Source organism: Dipodomys ordii, unplaced genomic scaffold (genome assembly GCF_000151885.1).
Source record: "Dipodomys ordii isolate 6190 unplaced genomic scaffold, Dord_2.0 Scaffold73, whole genome shotgun sequence".
In the NCBI taxonomy this organism is placed as follows: Eukaryota; Metazoa; Chordata; class Mammalia; order Rodentia; family Heteromyidae; genus Dipodomys; species Dipodomys ordii.
Window position 1 is genome coordinate 8,453,703 of NW_012267289.1, and position 21,273 is coordinate 8,474,975.

At 37.6% G+C, this 21,273-nt stretch overlaps 1 protein-coding gene across 1 annotated transcript in view; it reads right to left on the reverse strand.

The window, feature by feature from the left end:
- Positions 1 to 21,273, reverse strand: part of Gabrr3 (gamma-aminobutyric acid (GABA) A receptor, rho 3) — a 39,389-nt gene that overhangs the window by 10,558 nt on the left and 7,558 nt on the right. Inside the window, exons 2-7 of the mRNA XM_013024110.1 lie at positions 20,257 to 20,369; positions 14,263 to 14,330; positions 12,700 to 12,923; positions 9,667 to 9,749; positions 8,373 to 8,513; positions 3,192 to 3,344 (exon numbers count right to left, since the gene is read on the reverse strand). Of these exons, the coding sequence (XP_012879564.1) occupies positions 3,192 to 3,344; positions 8,373 to 8,513; positions 9,667 to 9,749; positions 12,700 to 12,923; positions 14,263 to 14,330; positions 20,257 to 20,369 (782 nt within the window). The remainder of the gene's footprint in view (positions 1 to 3,191; positions 3,345 to 8,372; positions 8,514 to 9,666; positions 9,750 to 12,699; positions 12,924 to 14,262; positions 14,331 to 20,256; positions 20,370 to 21,273) is intronic.

Genomic DNA, 21,273 nt, shown 5'->3' on the forward strand with positions numbered 1-21,273 from the left:
CAGGAAGATCTGGAAACATTATTGAATGATTTCAAAGTGAACTGAGTGTCCTGTGTTTCATCTGGCACCTGCAGAGTGTCTTGGATTCCAAGCTGAGAGTTCTTCAATGATACTCTGGGGTGAGATCTCCTTTGCATTTTGGAGATACTGTGATGGAAGATTGAACTCAACTGAGAAAAGCAGGGGATCAAACAGGCCATTTCAAGATCTAGACTATTAAAGGTGATTAAGTTATTATCTCATAAGGTGAAACTTCTCCCTATGTTTCAACCAAAACCAATTGCAAAAAATTGAAGAGGTGAAGAAAACGACCTGTTGTCTAAATACAAGATCTGAAACTATGAAATCATTAGAAGAAATATAAAGGAAAAACTTCAAGGCCAATATTGGTATAGGTAAAACTCAATTATAAAAAAAACCAAACAATTGCCAGGTGCTGATGGCTTATGCCTGTAATCCTAGCTATTCAGGAGGCTGAGATCTGAGGATCACAGTTCAAAGCCAGCCTGGGAGGAAAGTCCATGAGACTCTTATCTCCAATTAACCACCAGAAAGCCGGAAATGACACTATGGCTCAAGTGGTAGAATGCTAGACTGGTGCTGAAGAGCTGAAGAACAGCAACCAAGCCCAGAGTTCAAGCCTCACCACCACCACCACCACCATAACAACAAAACCCCCAAACAATTGATTATAAATGAGCAAGTATGTGAATGATTAGTATTCAAAGGAAGAAATTCTAATAATCAACTAATTTATGAAAAAGTGCTTAACAAGTGAACAAAATATAGAAGTAATTACTATTCCAAGGAAGAAAATGAAATGGTTAACTAGTTTATGAAAAAACACTCAACTTGATTAGTTATGAGAGAAATGCAAATCAAAACTACACTGAAAAATCACTCTACACTCATTTGAATATCTGTTTAAAAAGATTATTGTAAAAATAACAAATACCGGCAAGGATATAGAGAAATGGAACTCTGATATACTGTACATAGAACTGTAAATTGGTCTAGCCATTATGGAGAACAGTATGGAGTCTCATTGAGACACTAGAATATATCTACCATATGATCTGGCTAGTCCACTTTTGCTTATATATCCTGAGGAAATGAGATCCACAAATCAAAGATATATTTTTCTGCATGATTGTTGCTTTGTCACTCACAATAGACTAGATGCTCCTCAAAGAAGAATGAAATGTATATGTACACAGCGGAATAATATTTGACCATAAAAGCAATGATGTCCTATCAAATAATAGATAAAATGTAAATAGTAGCATAGATAGAACTGGAGGACACTGTGTTAGTGAAATAAATCAGACATAGACAAATTCTACATCTTCTATCATATGCACATGTTTAAAAGAAGTACACGAAAACACAAAACTGTAATTACTGGAGGCTGGGAAGCATGAGGGTGAGGAGGCAAAGTTGGCTAGTGGATACCCAAAGACATTCAATAGCACTCTACAGCATAGTGAGGGCTATAATTTACAATCCTATTTATGCTTTACAAATAAGTAGGAAATAACAGCTTGAAGACCTCAATCACACAGTAATGATAAGTAGGTAGAAATGTTATCTACTATGATCTGATTAATACATATTGTGCTTGTGTACTGAAATGCAGACATGAACACGATGTAGCATCCAGAAATTGAGTAGCACAATGTTTGGAAAGGCAAATCAAGCAAAGGGTAATGTATCTCTGGAAGCACTTGAAGGTTGTAGAAAGCAAAAGCTGGAGAATACAGTATTGTTTTAGGAATACTGGTGGTCTTATTTTAATAGAAATGGTAGAGGGATACTTTTGATTTGCATATTGCTTTACATAAATATGCATAGAAGTTTCCAAGCTCTAGGGGAATTTCAGCATGACTTAAATATAATATTTCTGGGTTCTCCAGTCATTTTAACCTCTGAGCACTTCTAGCTGTCATTTCACAGTATAAAAGCAGAGCAGTCAACTTAAGGAATCTGATTAAAAACCATGTTCATGAACCTTTAGAGACTGAGTGCCTTTCTCATCATTTCTCAGGATGGGAACATGCCCTCAGACTCCTGTTGGAAATATGCTACTCCCACCTTAGGGCTAGGGTCAGGACACAGATGCTCTGATGTGAAGACATGGTCCCAACAACTTAATTGCTCACTCAGATGATAGTTTTCCTTTGAAGATATGTAAGCCCCAAATGCTTGCAGATTGAGGCTTTTAATAGAGGAAAGAGGTGAACAAATTATTAATATTAATAAGTTATGTCTTTCAAATGTTCTTCTGAAGTATGCATATAATTTGTGAACATTAACTTTGAAATTATCTTTTCGGAGATGAATTGTGTGGTAATAACAATGATTGTGAAGCACTTATCACAATCTTCTCTCTAGATAGAGCATTACAGGTGAAAGAACAAAACCACAGGAAATGGGGGCACTCTGCCCTGAACCAGTCAAGAAGGCAAATGGGATTAACCCAGGTTCTCATCATGCATCATTTCATCACTTTGGAAGGATGCAATAAGTGCTAAGTGGGTCTAAAATGGTTCCATATATCAGTGTGTGTGTGTGTGTGTGTGTGTGTGTGTGTGTGTGTGTGTGTGTGTGACAGTGGCATTTAACATGCTAGACAGAGTAGATAATCACCTCTCTGTGGTGCTTTAATGAGCTGGAAATGTCTCTGCTCCTGAAATTTCTTGCCAGCTAACGTAGTATGGTACAAAAATCCCACTGTGGTTGGATCTAATTTTTGGCCCACTTCAATATTTATTAAGATACTGACAGTATAGTGTGGAATTAATTTGCTTCATGATGTAAGGGTTCATCATGCAAAGGTAAATGGAGTTGGCTGAATGAGATAGGGTTTCTTAAATGGGAAAAGCATTACTGCTTTAACCGAAGTCACTTTTGCTTCATAATCTGGCCTTCCGTGCTTATCATCATCATTTCGGTGCAGATCAGATGCCAGAGCCTTCATCCCTCAAGTCTAGGTTCGCAAGGAAAACATCTAATTATATGAATACATGAAGCTGGCAGGATAAACATCGTAGAACTGACATTCATCCCTGTCCATGCCAGCCCCACATTCTCATTTCTTCTCCATGTAGCATCCCATTTTATATAAAAAAATCTCTTCCCTGGACTCTCTCTCATTTTAGCATGTTACAAAGCCAAAAGGAAATCTTATTTACCCAAGGACACTCTTGCAGGAACAGCTCTTCTGTCAATCCAGAATGAAACCCAGGATAGCATCACCATCAGCATGGCTGGGAAGTAGGTTTGTAGCACGAAGAAGAAAATATGCCTCCTTAGCACAAAATTGATGAAAAGTCTATAGTACCAGCCTAGGAGAAAGAGACAGACTTCTTTAGAACAGGCTGGAAACACCACGCTAAGTGAAATTACACTTTCTTTAGATCTCCTAGCTCTTAGGAGAGACTAAATCTGTGTACCCAAGTCTGTTTACCCAGACCTTACCTAGGACCTATAGGAGCTTGGCATTCCATTAAAGTTTGCAAACAGCCTGAAGAATAGTCTGCTTAATTATTTGATTCAAAGATCTCCCTAACAATATGTGCTGTTTGCAAGAAGGGAAGTCTTTAATACATGACTGATGAAGAATATTGTATCCAATAAAGTATACATTAGCTCTAGTAATGATGAGAAATATTTTAATCTGAAAGGGAAATGGGCACAGTGCTCACCTGTTTGTTCCTACTATTTGGCAGTGGGGAGGTTTGTACAGTGGTACTGACAAAGTTGAAGGCAATGCCAAGAAAATAAGAGAGCACACTGTGGTTTAGCTATAAATGGGAACGAGGTTTCTATTTCTCACTTTTCTAATGAGAGTCAGTTACATAGTTTTTTCGTGTACAGATAATTTGAGGGTGTTGATTACAGTTGGCTTTGGTAGGCATGAAGAAAAAAATATTACAAATATTTTTGATGAAGCAAATACATTTCAACAGGATAGTAATCAGAGAAATACATTTGAGTTTGACTCTCAGATGATATTTAAAACTTCATGGCTAGTGTGAAGCACAGAAATTATATACTCACGAACTGAAATAAACATGAACTGACATCTAAGGACAGATCTGATTATCAATTTGATACCTGAACATCTAAGGACAGATCTGATTATCAATTTGATACCTGAACACCATTTCCTAAATGCTTTGCTCTTGCATTTTTCTATTCTTGGAGGCTATTGTAATGCTTTTCATTAAAATGTGCATATTTCAACAAATCCAAAAATGAAAAGTACTAAAATAAAATTGAAAAAAATCTCCAATCTATATCCATATATCCATTCCTCAGAGATACCTTTTGTTAACCTTTCTAGACTTTTTCACACACACACACACACACACACACACACACACACACACGTCCTTTCTTTAGTAACAAATTGGATGCAGGTTTTATAAGCTGTTATAAACCGCTTTTAATTTTTAAATATTTATGATAACTCCATCAGGCTGCCCAAATCTGCTCATTTGAACCAAATTCTATTTGATTGCATTTTTTTAGTAATCAAAATTGTACTTCTTGAAAATGCAATCATGCTTGAATATGAAGGCACTGTAAGTCTTTTTAAAATATGTAAAAACATCATGTGAGCAGTAGTATTTTTTCAATGCAAGTTTTTGTCTAGATCTTGACATTCCCTAAAACATGAGTGGAAGAAGGCTTTGTGTCCACTAATGCAGAGCCTGGTAGCACTCAGGAAGTTTGACAAGTACAGATAGAGAAATAGTGGAAACAGCTAAATGAATCAGGGTGAAGTTAGAATTTTAAAATGAAATTTCGCTTCACTGCTTTTTTTCTAAAGAGAATGCTGGAAGGTATGAAGTATATTTGTGGATACTTATATGTCTAAGCCTGAAGATATATCATTTCTAATATTATATATTTGTATATGTTCTGTGTAATATGACTTTAGGATTTCTGTTCCCTATGTATCATATTATATTACCATTAAACATTGCAAAGTTTTATTAACAATTTATAATGTGTCATAGTTATTTAATTAAAATAAGAATATGTTATGTTTTGTGTATTTTATTATTTATTACCTCCCTTCCTCCATGTCATGGCTTCTTCTCTTCCTTTCCTTCCCTCCCTCCCTCCCTCCCTCCTTTCCTTCCTTCCTTCCTTCCTTCCTTCCTTCCTTCCTTCCTTCCTTCCTTCCTTCCCTTTTTCTCCTTAGCTCTACTGGAGTTTGAACTCAGAGCCTTGCACCTATCAGGCAAGTACTGTCCCATTTAAGTCATACCTTCAGCCTCCCACATTTTTTATTACTTTAGTTACTTGAAGATAGAATCACATGGTTTTTCTCTGACTATTTTGCACCTCAGTCTCCTTACTTATGCTTTGTGCATAGCTGAGGTGACAGATGCACAATACCATGGCCAATTTATTGGTTGAGATGAGATCTTGTTAACTTTCTGTCGTGGCTCACCTTGTACTATGATCATTCCAATCTCCACCTGCCATGTAGCTGAGATTACAAGCATGAGCCATGGTGTCTACTGCATTCATTCAATTATGTAAGTATTGATTGGCTTTAATTAAAACTAAAATTTTACATTTAATTAATTGAATTTAATTAAGAACATTAAAATTACGATTAAATATATGTATATTTACTTATATAGAGAAACAAAAAAGGAAAAGGAAGAACAATAACAAGAACAATAGATCATAAGAATCAAATTCATGTCTAAATGGCAGTATTAGAGTATTAAACTCTTCTGAAATTATATACCATTGATCCAATTTGCTCTTGAGAATCTTCCATTTGTCAAGGATGTATCAGTGATCAAAAACATTAATGTATGAAGGTATCAAAAAAGACAATGGAATGATTAAAATGAATAGCATAATGAATAGCATAATTTGCTGAATCACAAGCAATATAGACACATTGTGGATGTACTAGAGAATATTTTCTGCATCTAAATATATAAAGAGCCTTTGGTCCCAGAAAGTCAATTAGTTTCTCTGAGAAGCTAACTGACTCATTCAGTTGATTTTTATTGAGCATCTATCATGCACTGGACACATTCCAGGATCTGCAAGAAAGTGGTAAACACAGCAAACCTCTTCATTATTACTTCTTTTCTTTTCTTTCCTTTGTTTTTTTCTTCTATTATTTATTTTTATTTATTTATTTACTCATTTATTTTTTTATTGTGAAAATACTGTACAGAGGGGTTACAATAATGGGCAAGATAATGAGTACATTTCTTACCAAGCATTGTTGCCTCTTCCTTTGTTCCCCTTATGATCCCTTCCCATCTCCCTCCTCCCTCTACCTGACCCTCCCCCTCCAAAGTTGTAAAGTTCGATTTCAACATAAGGACTTGTACATCTCATTGTTGCAATGGGTCCACTTGTATCCCTATTTAAACGATTTGTTTTGCCCCTTTCCCTCCACAAATTATACCAATATCAAATACAGTGAAAGCAGGGGTTATACCGTGGGAGAGGGACATACAAAGCAACAAAGAAATCATCTTATAAATATGCTAGAAACAATCGCCTGAAAGAAAAAAACATTTGGATACTTATCTTGGGGTTCATTTCACCTAACATCAACTTATCTGACCTTTTCTGCTTGTCTCAGACATATACTAGATATTGCAAATAAGGGAAACCATAGGAACTATGTTTCTTTGGGCCTGGTTTACTTCACTTAAGATAATTTTTCCAAAGCCTTCCAATTCCTAACAAATGGGGCAATGCCATTCTTTCTGATGGAGGCATAGAATTCCATTGTGTATATACCACATTTTCTTGATCCATTCATCGACTGAGGGGCATCTGGGTTGGTTCCATATCTTAGCTATGGTAAATAATGCTCATAGTTGTACTGGTAGCTTCAGTGTGGTCTTGTTTGTGATCATTTGGATAAATGCCCAAAAGTGGGATTGCTGGGTCATAGGGGAGCTCTATGTGGAGTCTTTTGAGGAATCTCCACACTGCTTTCCAAAGTGGTTGTACAAGTGTACACTCCCACCAACAATGCAGTAAGTTTCCCTTCTGTCCACATCCCCTCCAGCATCTATTGTTATTAGAGCTCTTGATTATAGCCATTTTAACTTGGGGTGAGGTGGTATCTCAATGTTGTTTTGATTTTCATTTCTTTTATGGCTTGAGAGGTTGAGCATTTCTTCATGTGTCTATTCTCTGCAGAGAAGTGTCTTTTTAAGTCTTTAGCCTAGTTATTTATTGGGCAGTTGTTTCTTTGAAGATTTGTTGTTGGGGGATTTAATTTTTTTGAGTTCCAGGTATATTTTAGATATGACACACTTGTCTGTTGTATGGCTAGTGAAGATCTTCTCTTACTCATTTATTTGAAAGTACTGAGGTTTGACTTTAGAGCTCAGCCATACTGACAGCTCTTTGTCCTGTTTCTATGAGGAACTCAGACAATAAAGCTAAGTGTGTACTTTAGGTAGCAGTAAGTGATCGGAAGACAAATGGAGACAGGAAATGGTGAGTAAAGAGGTCTATTTTAGAAATTGTGGCCAGGGAAGCATTGTTTAAAGAGATAACTGAACACAGGTGTAAATGACACACAGAGCTGGTGATAGGAAGCAGGGATAGGGGGAAATACTCTAGATAGAGGGAAGAGAAGATCAAAGAAGAGGCCTCGGGGATGTAGTGAGATAATCAAGGACAAGTAGAGGACAATTTAAGGACAACCAAGACGAGAAGAGGAGAGTCAGATGGAGGAACAGAGGCTTGGGTTGAGGGTGCAGCAGTAGGAAGGGGGCAAATCATCTTGGAGTGGTTGACTGCCATTCTAAGTGTGGTGAAGAAACGTATGGGATTTGAGTGGAAACAATTTTTATGTTTTCAAATATCACCATTATATTAAAAGTAGACTAACAGGGCAGAAAAGGGAAGAAGGCATCTAGATAGAGGTATCTGCATGATTGAGCAAGGATGTTTTGAGGGCAGCTCCCTTGAAATTGGGGAGATGTTGCTATTGGCCAAATGAGGCACCTGCTGGGAAACAGGGTTAGTCCTGTGATGTGGTTCTTGGCAAACAGTAGAAGCTCACTAACTATGAATAACTTGTCCACATAAGATGCTCTACCTAGCTGGGCACCAGTGGCTCACACCTGTAATCCTTGCTATTCAGGAGGCTGAGATCTGAGGATCATGGTTCAAAGCCAGCCTGGGTAGGAAACTCCATGAGACTCTTAGCTCCAATAAACCACTAGAAAACCGGAAGCAGTGCTGTGGCTCAAATGGTAGAGCGTTAGCCTTAAGCTGAAGAACTGAGGGACAGTGCCCAGGCCCAGAGTTCAAGCCCCACGACTACCACCACCATTACCAACAACAAAAAGATGCTGTACCTGTGCTGCTGTAGAATGACAATCCACTGGATGCACTGAATTCCTCAATGAAGAATTGGGAAAGGGAAATATGCTCTTCTGTATTTAAGGACTTGTTTCCATGTTTCCAGTACAGCATTAGATCTTCCTCATTGTAGGCATCTACAATAAGACAACATCATTCCTGCAGGTGTCACAACTCTTATACATTCCATAAAGGTCTATAATAACTATGTTTTGTATAGTGACTGGCTCAATAACATGTCTGTATTAAGTACTAAAAATGTTCGTGATCAGACTGATTAAACTTTCATACCAAAAGAAAAAAATATCTCCCAAATTTAGAGCCTAATGACTGACATAAAGTGGAAGCTTTTTTTTGTGGCAACGTGATGTGTGAAAACTCACCACCTAGCCCTCTCGGTGTGCATTTTTACAAAACATCAATCTAGCCCTCAGAAGGATGATAACAGCATGCCTCCGTTTGCTCAGGGCGGTGCCAGGCCTCAGGTCTCTTATAACTGTGTGCCTCTTTTAGATGAGAATACAAAATGAGTCAAGAAGACCACATTTTAAAATTGAAAAGTAGCACCAAATGTTTCTAATAGGTTCTGGAAGGAGTGTCTAGGCAGAAGGGAAGCATCTGGTGAGATGGCTCGAATTTTGTCATATTATGAAATGTGGTATCTTATGACAACTGCTGCTGGGTCAGCCCCATTGAAGGAACTCATTCAGATGCTTTTTGACAGGGCTTTGATGGGGGGGGGGTGGAGTCTATGACTAGAACTGTTTTTTTTTCTTTTGAGAAATCTATGTACACTTGGTGGATTGTGACTCTTCCAAACATATGGATTCCAGAGCTTTCTAACTGTGTCAGTCCATGTAATAACATTAGGGATATTCACCTTCTTAGACTACTGTTTCTTCATAACCATTAAGAAAACTGCAGTATATGTAATTATCAAAGCATTTTCTTCCTGAATCACTTTATTTCAGAGACAAACAGCCATTGTCCTTAGTAAAAACAGAAAGGCAAAGAAAATGAACAACTGCCTTGGAAATCTATCTATCTATCTATCTATCTATCTATCTATCTATCTATCTATCTATCTATCTATCTATCTATCTGTCTGTCTGTCTGTCTGTCTGTCTGTCTGTCTGTCTGTCTGTCTGTCTGTCTGTCTGTCTGTCTGTCTGTCTGTCTGTCTATCTAATCTATGTATCAATATGCTTAAATGCTTGTCAAGAGCATGTGTGCTATTTCTATGCTATATGTGATGGTAATGGAACATGCTCATCACGCAGAGAGACTTACAGCTTTCGAGTTCAAGGGAACAGTTTTGAGTGTCAAGAGGAAACCTGCTGAAATCCATAAAGCACATGGCAGAAACCGTTATCCTACAGAAGGAAGAAGAAAAGGAAACCTGCAGATCATTTAAACATAGGGCCAAATCAGCATGTATCATTGAAACTCCGTTATTATACTTCTGTGTTTTGTGCCTTTCAAGCATAATCGGAAACAGGCTTTACTATCTTTTGTGTGCCTTTAAAGGCTAATTGGAAACAGGCATTGTTCTTTGCTGTCCAAGTAATGAACAAGGAAACAAACTCTGAAAAGTTGGTGATTTGCTTAAGGCAGCATCCAGAATGAATTCCAGCTCTCATCGTTGCTTCCGGTCTCACCATTTCCAGATTGCTCACTTTTGAATGTTCTGACTGATGTTTTAGGAAATACACACTTCAAAGTGAGATGATTTTAAAGAGATTTAAATATAATCTGCTTTGAGGGAGATGTAAACTTAAATAGTCTCTAGTAATAACGAGTTGGGGTGGTGGAAATAAAACACTACAGGTAAAGGTTTCCTTTGCACAGCAAGTTTATTTGAGAAAACTCTCTATCCATCAGTGAGGGCAAAAGCCTGGAGCATGTTTAGCAACAGATCTAGGAGCACAATGTATAATTCAGATGTTATTAAGTCAAAAGGCTTGCATACTGATGGGGTTTCTGTTTTCCGAAATTTATATCTTCCTAGATTTTCCTGACTTCAGGCAGGGGCTTCTGTATTATGATCTTGCCTCAAAGGAAAAACTTTGGTGCCCATAATAGCAGATCAGAAGCTCCTAAAAGGCCCCCAAGCAAGTCTGTGAAGAACAAAGGCAGCAGATGCTTCTGCCCACAGTGCTTCTGAATTAATCCAAAGAGTGCAATCATTTTATCTTTAGTGGCCTTAATTCTACTGTCTATAGTCACACAACAAAAACATTAGGCTAGCATCATTTTGTGTAAACAAAACATAGTATGTTACCACTGCTAGAATCAATCTCTGATGTCTTTTGGCTAGGCTCCTTCATAGAACACATTGAGATCAATGACCAAATAGCTTACACAGCTGGACGATATCAAAACCAAGCCTTAAATAAGGTGATTTGTTTCTGGGATTGGGCTGGCTTTGCTGTTAGAATTGAGAATAGCTCTGCTGACTCTTTTTGATTGCTCTGAGTTTAGGGGTCTCCAAGACTACCTGAATAGCCAATGAACTGTAAAAAGACCTCAACAAAGTTTGCTGGGATTGGCAGCTTGACTCATTGATGCCTATATTACGATAGAAGGATCAAAATAATCAGTGGAAACAGAGCACAGTGCAAGGTACAGGAGCAAATAGGAACACACGTCTTCTCCTAGTGGAGTTACCCACACAGCACGTGCTTCATCATGCAAGCAGTGATGTGTGACATCACTTCATAGAGCATAGGGAAAGGTCCCTCACTCAGGCATTGATAACCACAGATTAAACTGAGAGGTTACAAGGTAGTTATGGTTAGTGGTTAGTCAGATGGCTGACCATAGTCTCTAGTGTCTCCAGAGATCAAATTGATATCACATAACTCAAAGCATCCACCGTATTATTTTGTAAACGAAAGACTCTCTGGTATGGCCCATGGACTCCAGATGAACAAAAGAAAATCTTTCAAGGGGCACAGTATCTCAAGGGATAAGGAGTTACTTCACAGGATCTTGGCAAAGGCCAAATGTCTCTCTAGAGTGTGCAAGTTAAGAAGAAAATCCAATAAGTCACTCCTTTACCAGTCATCCTCTCACCAAAACAAATTTAGAACAGTTGATTTTTTTGTTCAGATATTGCATTTCTGCCTTCAACTTGACTCCAGGACTGATACGTTCCATCTTACTCCAGGTTCAAAAGTTCTATTGAAAACAGCACTTGCCATTGATTGTATTAATAATAAAAAAATTGATGTTCTTTATGAAATGACTGGTAACCGCTTCGTACAAGGTATTTTTAAACAGCAAAAATTCGACATTGTTTTCTATTGCAGCTATAAGTCACTACAAACTCGGTGGTTGAAACAACAGCATTTTATTCTTACAAGATTCCAAAGTCTTGTCAGTATCACAGGTGCAATATTACAGTGTGAGCAAAGTCATGATCCCTCAGGAGTTCTAGGGGGCAAATCCATTAATCAAAGAATCAGCAAACTTTGGCTTGCGAATGCATTGAGTGCATCCTTCTGTGTGCATCAAATTCTCTTCTGCTTTTAAATGATAAGGATTATTATGACTGCACTTAAGTTTCCACCAGAGAATCCAGGAGAATGTCGCCTTTTAAAGATTTTAACTTAATCCCAACTGGGAGGACTCATATTTGCCCTATAGAGTAACCTCCTCAATTCCAGACATAAAGGCATAGATATATTTTGGGGTGTCATTTTTTTCAGCGTATTATACAATCTTTCTTAGAATCCTAGAACTTTGAAAAAGTTGAATTATTACAAGCCACTCACTATACATATGTCTCATTTGTCTAAAAGAAAATATAGAACATTAAAGATGAAGGGCTTTTATAGCCTAGTGTTAAAACAAGTATCTTAACTATAAAAGGAGAAAAAGAAAAAGGATGTGATGAAGTTAGTGTTAACTCAGATGATGACTATGCTTCCCATGGACACAGGAGGATATAGGGCAGGCAATTCCTTATTTAGTGAACACAAGAATCCACCATTGCTTGAGGGAAAGCAGGAATGGAATTGGAGTGGAGAATTAGCATCTCTAAAATAGTATGCTCCAGATTTTTGTAAGTCTCCCGAGTTTAGTTTCATCCTATTTATCCAAAGAACATTTCCTCAGAATGGAAATATTTATAGTAGGAAATAATTCTTTAAGATAGGTGTGTTAGAACTTGAGAAAATCACACCTTCCCTTTGTGTCCCAATATTTAGCATCATTAAATGGACATCAATGTCATGAGTTTAGTCTGAAGTTGGAACCACCAGCTTTGGTATAGATGACTGTAGTCTGAGAAAGCCAAGGCAGTAGAGAGCTTGTCCTTACCGGAGACTGAAGAGGACGCTCCCATCAGGGTGTACTCGAAGCATGATGTTTTCCATAGTTGTATCATGGATGAAAGATCTTTTAGAATGGACAAAAAAGATATCAGGCACCCAAATCTTTTCGATCAATCTATGATCAAAGGTCATGCTTTTGTTTGTCTTGCTAGGAAAGGACAGCCTCTCATCTTTCCAGTAGTGCCTGAGATAAAAAGTCATTGTAAAGTCCTATGCAGAAAGAAAAAGATTTCCATCAAATCAACAAGAATATGGCTCAACATCATCACTTCAATACTGTACATCCCAGGATTGATGGACATGGGTATTAATGACTTGAAGAGGAATGTTGGGAAAGAGAAGACAGGTTATTAATTAATTCTAATTATTATTTCTATGAAGGTATCCTTGAAAATTATTCTAGTATTTTGTTGTGGTTTTTAAATTCTAAATATTCCCCTTTAAAATTGTCTTTGTATTGATAATTATTTTTGTGCCAATCCTGAGACTCGAATTTGGGGCCTGAGCATTATCTCTGAGATTTTGTGCTCAAGGCTGGTGCTCTACCATTTAAGCCATACATCCATTTCCAATTTTTTGGTGCTTAATTGGAGGTAAGAGTCTCACACCCTTTCCTACCCAGGCATGCTTTGAACCACAATCCTCACATCCTGAGTAGCTAGTACTAATGCATATAATAGAGCTTGGGCAGTTATGCCCACTTTGTCACAGTATACTACAAGTGAGTCGCCAGTGAGTTGTAAGGTAGTTTGTTTTTTCTAGGTTTGAAATGGAAGCATATTGTATTATTCCTTGGGATTAGGCATGTTGTTGTTAGGCATGCATAATATGGCATGAATAAACTGAGTCTTTACCATATACAGTAAATTGTATGGGTTACTGCACGGACTGCCTTAATAAAAATATATTCTGACCTGGAGAGTTAGAAGAAAGTTGACTACAGTAAGAAATCACTTCTTTTAAGTTTTCTGGACAGTGGTTGGTGAAAAATGCTTTTTGAAAATACAGATGTTTCACTAAAAGATAAAACAACTCTGTTTTCTACTTCAAGAACATTCAAGGGAATAGACAAAGTTGTCTGAAAATTTTAGACTTATAAGATAAAAACCCCTTGTCCTCTATTGCTTGTTATTTATGTATAAATAAGATTAATATTATTTGAAACTTTTGGGAGGAGTTGATGAAACTTGGTCTAATCATCTATGGTTTTGTGTGTAATGGCCGTGGTTGTGATTCCATATTGCATATGTGATATTATTGTCCCGTGTATATGATTATTGCCAATTTGTTACATAGCTAAATATGATATTCTACAATGTTCCTTCTATGAAAAAACATTAGAAGGAAAGAGGGAAGTAGGAAAGAATTGAGTAATGCAGTTAGAGGTAGAAAGAAGTGATTAACAATACAAAATAACTACTCTTATTTAGTGAAGAAGGAAAGACTGATAACATAGAACATAACATGCTTTATTAAAATACCCAATGATTTGTCACTAGTGGATATATCTGTTCAGAAGAAAAGATAAATATCCCATGAAGAAACTTACCATGTCGACCTCTGAAATGCTGTCAATGCTTTCAACCTGGACATCTATACCTACTGGTACCGGGGATCCTTTAGAAAGAGAAAGCAGAGGAAAAAAAAAAGAGAAAGCAGAGAATTACCTTTCAGTGTTTTCAAATTAAAGATCCACTTATTACCAGTTGAATCAGTTGATACATATTTGACTGTTGAAAAGCATATGTATAAATAAATGTTATTTCAATAATTATTAATCTTTTGTTTGGGGACATCTCCACATTTTTTTCTAAAGTACAAAACTGGTACCTTTATTTTTATTTTTTTCTTATGCAAATTTTTTAGCTAATAGGGGTTTAAAAAGGAGAAATCTAAGAATATATAGAATTATGCACCTACTATGGCAAAGGTCATATTTTACAGTCAGGGAGTGTCAGAGAGTCATTGACTCTGGAAAATGTCAAACACCGTCTTTTTCATGAGTGCAGTATTTGGCAGACTAGACTCCCATGGATGTCTTTGTAGTGCTACACATGAACACCACAGACTTGGAAGTGTCCCTTTGCAGATCATCAGTCAGCAGCCACAGACTGCATTTTGGAAGAAGCAATACAAAAAAGTTCACTCTTAGGAAAGTAGATCACCATTCCTAGTCCTGTATTCCAGTGTTGATGATCAGGCTACTCCAAACAACAGCAACAACAAAAAGAAAGTGTAAAGAAAAACAATGAAGAGGAAAAAAAGGAAGGAAGGAAGGAAGGAAAGAAGGAAGGAAGAAAAATTATATTTTCTCTAATATGTGGAAATTAGGATTAGTTTGTAACTTTATAAGTAAATACTTTGGTTTGCAAGTGTACACAAATGTATTAACTGAAATATAGTAGAGTCATGGAAGAACTCAAACAGTGTAATTCTTTAGAAGGGCTAAATCAAAGTTCAACAAGATAAAACATCAGGAAATGGGTATTTGAACAGGGTGGAGTGCGGTCACAGGCAAGATGGTAAACAAAGGAAGAAAAGAAGGAGGGGGAGAATGCAGAAAACAAATTTTATGTATATTCTACAAAATTAAGAGAAGTGGGGAAGGGGATGGGAGGGATGGGTGAGAATATTGAAAGGGTGACGTTGATCAAGACACATGGTATTCATAACCTGCTTTGCTGACTGGCAACTCCCTTCAGAACTACTGAAGAAAAATCAAAATAGAAATAAAAAAATAACCACTGATCATGTATAGATTTTGTTATCATCAATCCTCTAACAATACACTATGATAAATATTTATATTGTCTTTACATTGTATTAGGATTTTATAATTAATGAAGATATGGTTTAAAGTATTCGGGAGAGTACAGACACAATGTGCGTATGTTGCATGTAAATATTGTGTCATTTCATGTAAAAGACTCCCACCTACAGGGTATAGTGATTGTCCTGGAGCCAACATCTTTAGGATCCAGAACTGTAACTGTAACTGTAATTGGCTGGTGGCTTTTTCTGCTTGCCTGGGGCAGTCTAATAGGACCATTTTTAAAGTATATATCCATGTTATTGCACATCAGCAAGCACTGGAACCATAGGGGTTTTGAAGGCTGGTTTGACGGTGGAGTGAATGCTAATGGCTTTTCCATTAGAACTGAATTTCGGAGATACAGCTGGAGATGTGGTTCAACTGCTAGAGGACCTGCCTAGTGTTATAAGACCTTGAGTTCACATCCAGTACGACGACCACCACCACCACTATTGTGTGTATAAAGAAAGAAATGCATTTTTGGCATTGATTTATTCCTTTCTTCCTCCAGATAATCCGGTTCTTGTGGGATGAGCGATTTCGCTCTAAAGCACTATGTGTGTCTTCAGTGTGGCTGGTCTGCCTGCTTGTCAGGGCTCCAAGGTGACTTCCCTCTTGCTCTAAGCACTTGTGCTCTGGCATTCTTGCTGGATAGAGTGGGGGAAGACAGGAATGCAAGGGCAAGGTGAAGAAGCTAAAATTTTGGATTCTATGAAAACAAAGGTAATTCTTCTGACAGCTGAGGAGGTGAGTCAGACATGTTGATGTTAGATGTGATGAAAAAAAATCTGCAGCTGTATAAGCCTGAGGCACAGCCAAAAGTCTGCACATCTCAACTCTTCCATACTTCAGTTTGTTAAGTTGTAAAACAGAAGGGATAATGTATGCAACCTTCCTTAGAAGGCTGCTGTGGGAGCCCACCAGGGAATGTATCCAAACCCCAATTAAATCCTCAACAACGAACTTTTCACTACCTATTGTTCTGTAATAAGTAATAGCAGCCTATCCAATAACTTTATAAATACTTTTTATTAATTATAGCTAAGATACTTAGTATAATAAGATTTAAATTACTCTTAACCTTTCTGATCATGGAATTAATTTCCTGAGATTACTAACTAGGTAGTAGCATTTATAAACATACATATTTATATAAAGATATAGCATCTGTCTGAATTTTTTATGCAGGCCGGAATAAAGAGGGCTAAATAGAAGTTATATATCTTCCTTTTCCAGTACATTTTAAATGTATTATAAACTGTGATTATTATACTTGTGATTATTATCATCATTTTGATAGGTAGGTAGAACTGGCTTTAGCTGCCATGAGGGAACTTACTCTCAAAGAAGACTATATTACACTTTCCTGAAATCCAAAACTAGTTAGTGACAAGAATATTCCCAGGTCCTTACAACTTTTTCTCTTGTATGACAGGCAGAGATTGAACAAACAGCTTTTATAGCTTGAGATTGTGTCTTAGCTTCCTAGTCAATTTCTAGAGGCTGAATTGATTTCACTTTGATGAAAGAAAGAAATGATCATGAATAAGACTCTAACAAAAAGCCCTTACTTATGGGAGAAGGAATGGGTAGGGAAAACATAAATACAGAAAATGAGCTGCAATTTATTACCCAAGTTAAACAAAAAGCTCCCCTAAATTTATCTCCTCCTGTTTCTACATAATGAGTCAATTAATCTTCTAATGCTTTATAAAAGTAAAAAACACTACAGTAGCAGCTGGTTTTAATGTTAAAGCTAATTAGGAAAACACATTAAGTCAACAGAAGTGCTGAAGTTACATTTAGCTCAGAGGGAAGAAGTATGTTCATGAGCTGATGTTATGGACAAGTCTAAAGAGAAGAATGATAAACAAAGGCCTGTCTTTTAAATCCTGCAGTCTGATTTTCAAAGCAATCTGGCCTTTGAGAGGAAAGAGAAATGGATCAGAGTCTAAGGTTCTGCTTTGATCAAGACAGACAAGAGAAGGTTCAGGATCACAGAGCTGGTTGGAAAAATTTCCTCATTGTGAGATGACTTTCCACCTGTCACTACTTTTTTTTGGTCACTGTGTTTTTCCCCTTTGGGTGCCAGTTTTGGGTCTTGAACTCAGGGCCTCTTGCTCTTAGTTGATTTGCTTGTTCAAGGAAGACACTCTACCACTTGAACCATAGCTCCAATTCTGGCTTTTTGTTGGGTAAGTGGAGATAAAGAACCTCACAGGGTTTTGGCCCGGGTTGGCTTCAAATCACAATTCTCAGATGTCTGCCTCCTGAAAAACTAGGATTGCAGGCATGATCTACCAGCACCTAGCTCAACTGCACTTACAGCTTCATAAAGGAGACTCAGGGGAAAATCAGTTTTAAAAAATGTATGTATCTCTAACATATTAAGCAAAGGGTAAGAAAAGAAAAAAATAGGATCAACTTTATATTTTCCTAGTCTGGGCATGATACAGGAACAGGAGAATGAAGACAAAGTGTTTTAGATTAAAAGAAAAGAAGAGATTAATAAAAGGCCAGTGATTAGCAATCTGCAGCAGTGGCTGTCGATTGTCACATGCATGCCAGCCACACGGGGATTATGTCACAATGCAGATTTGTTCTCAGCAGCCCTGAGCTGGGGCATGAGCTTCTGAACTTACATTAACTCTCAGGCGGTTCTACAGATGATTCAACTTCTTTGAGTGATGAGGTGTCACTGGGTTGTTTATTTCAAGGTCCACGTTTCAAGAACAGTCATTTTTCTTTCACTCTTTCTGACTTTCAGTGGTCTAAAATAATCCCTATAAAAACCTTTGCTTTTCACTAGAAAGCACTTTAGCTGAGGAGCCCAACCTCATAGGAATGAAGGCTTTTTGCCTGTTGAAATGAGTCTGTTGAATTGCGCCTCCTGAGACTCCATTCCCGTGCAGGTGCCGCCCCCTCGTGGCCATCAAGACCCATGCTGGATAAGTTTAACCCAAATACTGCCACAAAATGGGAGGAAAAATTTGGAAAGCATTTAAAAAAAATCATAGAAACCAAGATAATAGTAGTTGTAGCAACTTATTTAACATTTAGGCTTCTTTCTCTTACATGGTTGCTTCAGGGATTAAACATTTTTTGGGAAAATAAAGATGATTAGTATGAGGAAATATTAATATGAGTAGAGGAGAAAAGAAAAAGAAATAGGGTCTCTAAAGGGGAGAAAAATGATAACAGTGCTAAACCTTCTTTCAAGCGCTTCTAAAATCTTAATTTAGATTTCAGTAAGCAAGAATAAGCTCACTAAGATTTTAACCTAATGTTAGATGATCAAATGTAATATGATGATTCTCAAAATGGGATCTTCAGAGAAGGCAGCAGTAGCAGCATCGGTGAAAATTGTAGAAATGAAATTTGTGGGCCCCCATCTCAATCAAGTGGATCAGAAATCCTGTGAGAGAGGCTGAGTAACCCCCCTGCCTATTAAAATGTGATTCTGATGCTTAGAAAGTTTGATCGATTAAGATCAGGTCATTAGAAACTGTAAGACTGTGGGTTCCCAGGAGATGGAAAAAAGAAAAGAAAACAGAACCAAAAGAAAACAAAACAAAATCAGCCTCTATCAAAAGGACTCTGAATTCAAGTTAGTTCTCCCTGTATTTGTATCCTGATGTGCTTTCCCTTGGCTGTAACTTTGACGGGACAAGAGTGTGATGTTTCCCCACCTCATTTTGAGTAGTTATGACAGAACCCTGCTTCTCACCCTCATCTTCAATTTCCTCGTCTCCACATCCCTAGGATTCTGCACTGTTTCATGCATCCAGGGAAATGGGAGACTTCGATTGAGAAAAGGATGATCTGGATTATTTAACAGGTAGACTTTTTCCCCCAGATCCTGAAAATTCCTAACAAACTGAAGGGAAGATTTGGCCCAACCGTGTGCCTGGGGCCCAACCGTGTGCTTCTCCTCTGGGCTTCTCCCATCCTCCTTACTTGCCACTGTATCTTGCTTTGGGAAAATCTCCTTTCTTTCAGCCTCAGGTTTCTCACCTGACAGTTAAGAGTCACAGCATTTCCTGTTTCCTAGTCACTGTGAAGGTGGAATAATGTAGTGCATTATAAGACTAAGTATAGAGCCAGTCTAATATGTTTTGATTAATTTCAATTTTTTAAGCAGTGAAGAGAAACAAACACAATTCAATCAGTTCAGAAGAATTGGTTCATAGGGAGCTATCGCTTTTGATGGATTGTGGGTTTTCTATGAAAGCCCAGCACTCCAGCCCATAAGAATAACCTATAATGTCATATAATCCAATTTATAGGTTGTAGTGGAAAAATTATTTGTTATATAGGTAAGATGCATATATTCAATTTACTGAACGCATTCACAGTGTGAAAAGTACAATAATAAGTTTGAAGATGAATCAAAAATAAAGTTTCTATTATTTTCATTCAAGAGGAATAAAAGGTTTCTTTTGATACTGAGATTTGAACTTAGATTTCTGTTCATTAAGCAAGTGTTTTAACACTTGAGATAAACAGTTCTTTTATTGTAGTTAATTTTTCTGAGAGGGTCTTCCATTTTTTTATCAGGACTTGCCTCAGACCATCTCCCTCTTCTTCATATCCTGGATACACACTTGAAATACTGCTAGCTATTTAAAAAAACTGTTGGTCTTCACTCATGCTTTATTCTAATTGTTATTAAAACCCATCTCTGTCTTTACAGAACATGTTTAACTAGAGTTTTATAAAGAGACTACTCACCTCCAAATCCAGGTCTCATTGCAAAATCATGGTCCTCTATATGGAGAAGTTGTTCATGTTTCAGAGGCCATATTTTGGTACTGTCATCTTTGTTCATTCTACTTTCTTGCTTGCTGTCCCATCCAAAGGGAGAAAAGAAAGCGTTTCAGAGGTATATTCTACCTGTTTTCCACATAGCACGTTCAGAAACACACACACACACACACACACACACTTTTTTCTCACTTCATATTGTCAAAGACCTGCCACTAATGGCTCTTTGTTATATAAGGGTAAGGTAAGGAAAGATAAACAGAATTTGGGAGAGACTTGCAGAAGACACACAGTATGGCGTTAGTTCACATGCAAGCAATGTTTCTCAGAATATGGTTTTTAGACTTAGAAAATTCCAATTATCTGGGGGACGGTGATCAAAATTCAGATTCATGGACTCCAGTACACTCAATGAGCCTCTAAGGAATCACAGCCTGGCGATATCGCATGCCTTGTGAAGGTGGCTTGTGTAAGTCACCTTCATGAGTCTAGGGATCACTGAGGTTGAAAAATCAAACATGATGAAATTGTAAGCTGATGCAAAGAGTGTTTCCAAGAGAAAAATAAGAGAGCAAGAGAAGACTGGAGTCAGGATGCCCATCAGCGGTTCTAGGCCTTACAGGTCAGTGACATTTGGACCAATGGAAGCCAAGTTGTGAAGGAGGCAAAGTCTGTGTCACCTATAGCTCTCCATGGTGAAGGGAAATGGGAAGTGCCTTTCTGTACTTATCCCAAAGAGAGAACAGCCCTGTCTGCCCCTGTAATTGTGGACTTTGTCCAGTGCTGTGCTTCTTAGAGTCATTTTCTTCCCTGAGCCACCTCTTTTCCAGAGGCATTACAGGTGTGGAGACTGAAGGTATGAGAAAACCCTTCCTTGGTGTGTGGTACGCCATACACCAGATCCTGACTAGAAAAATGTGCTTGTCGTAGTCACCATTATCTTGATCAGCAGCATCAGTAACAACAAAACCCTGAGGAGTCAAA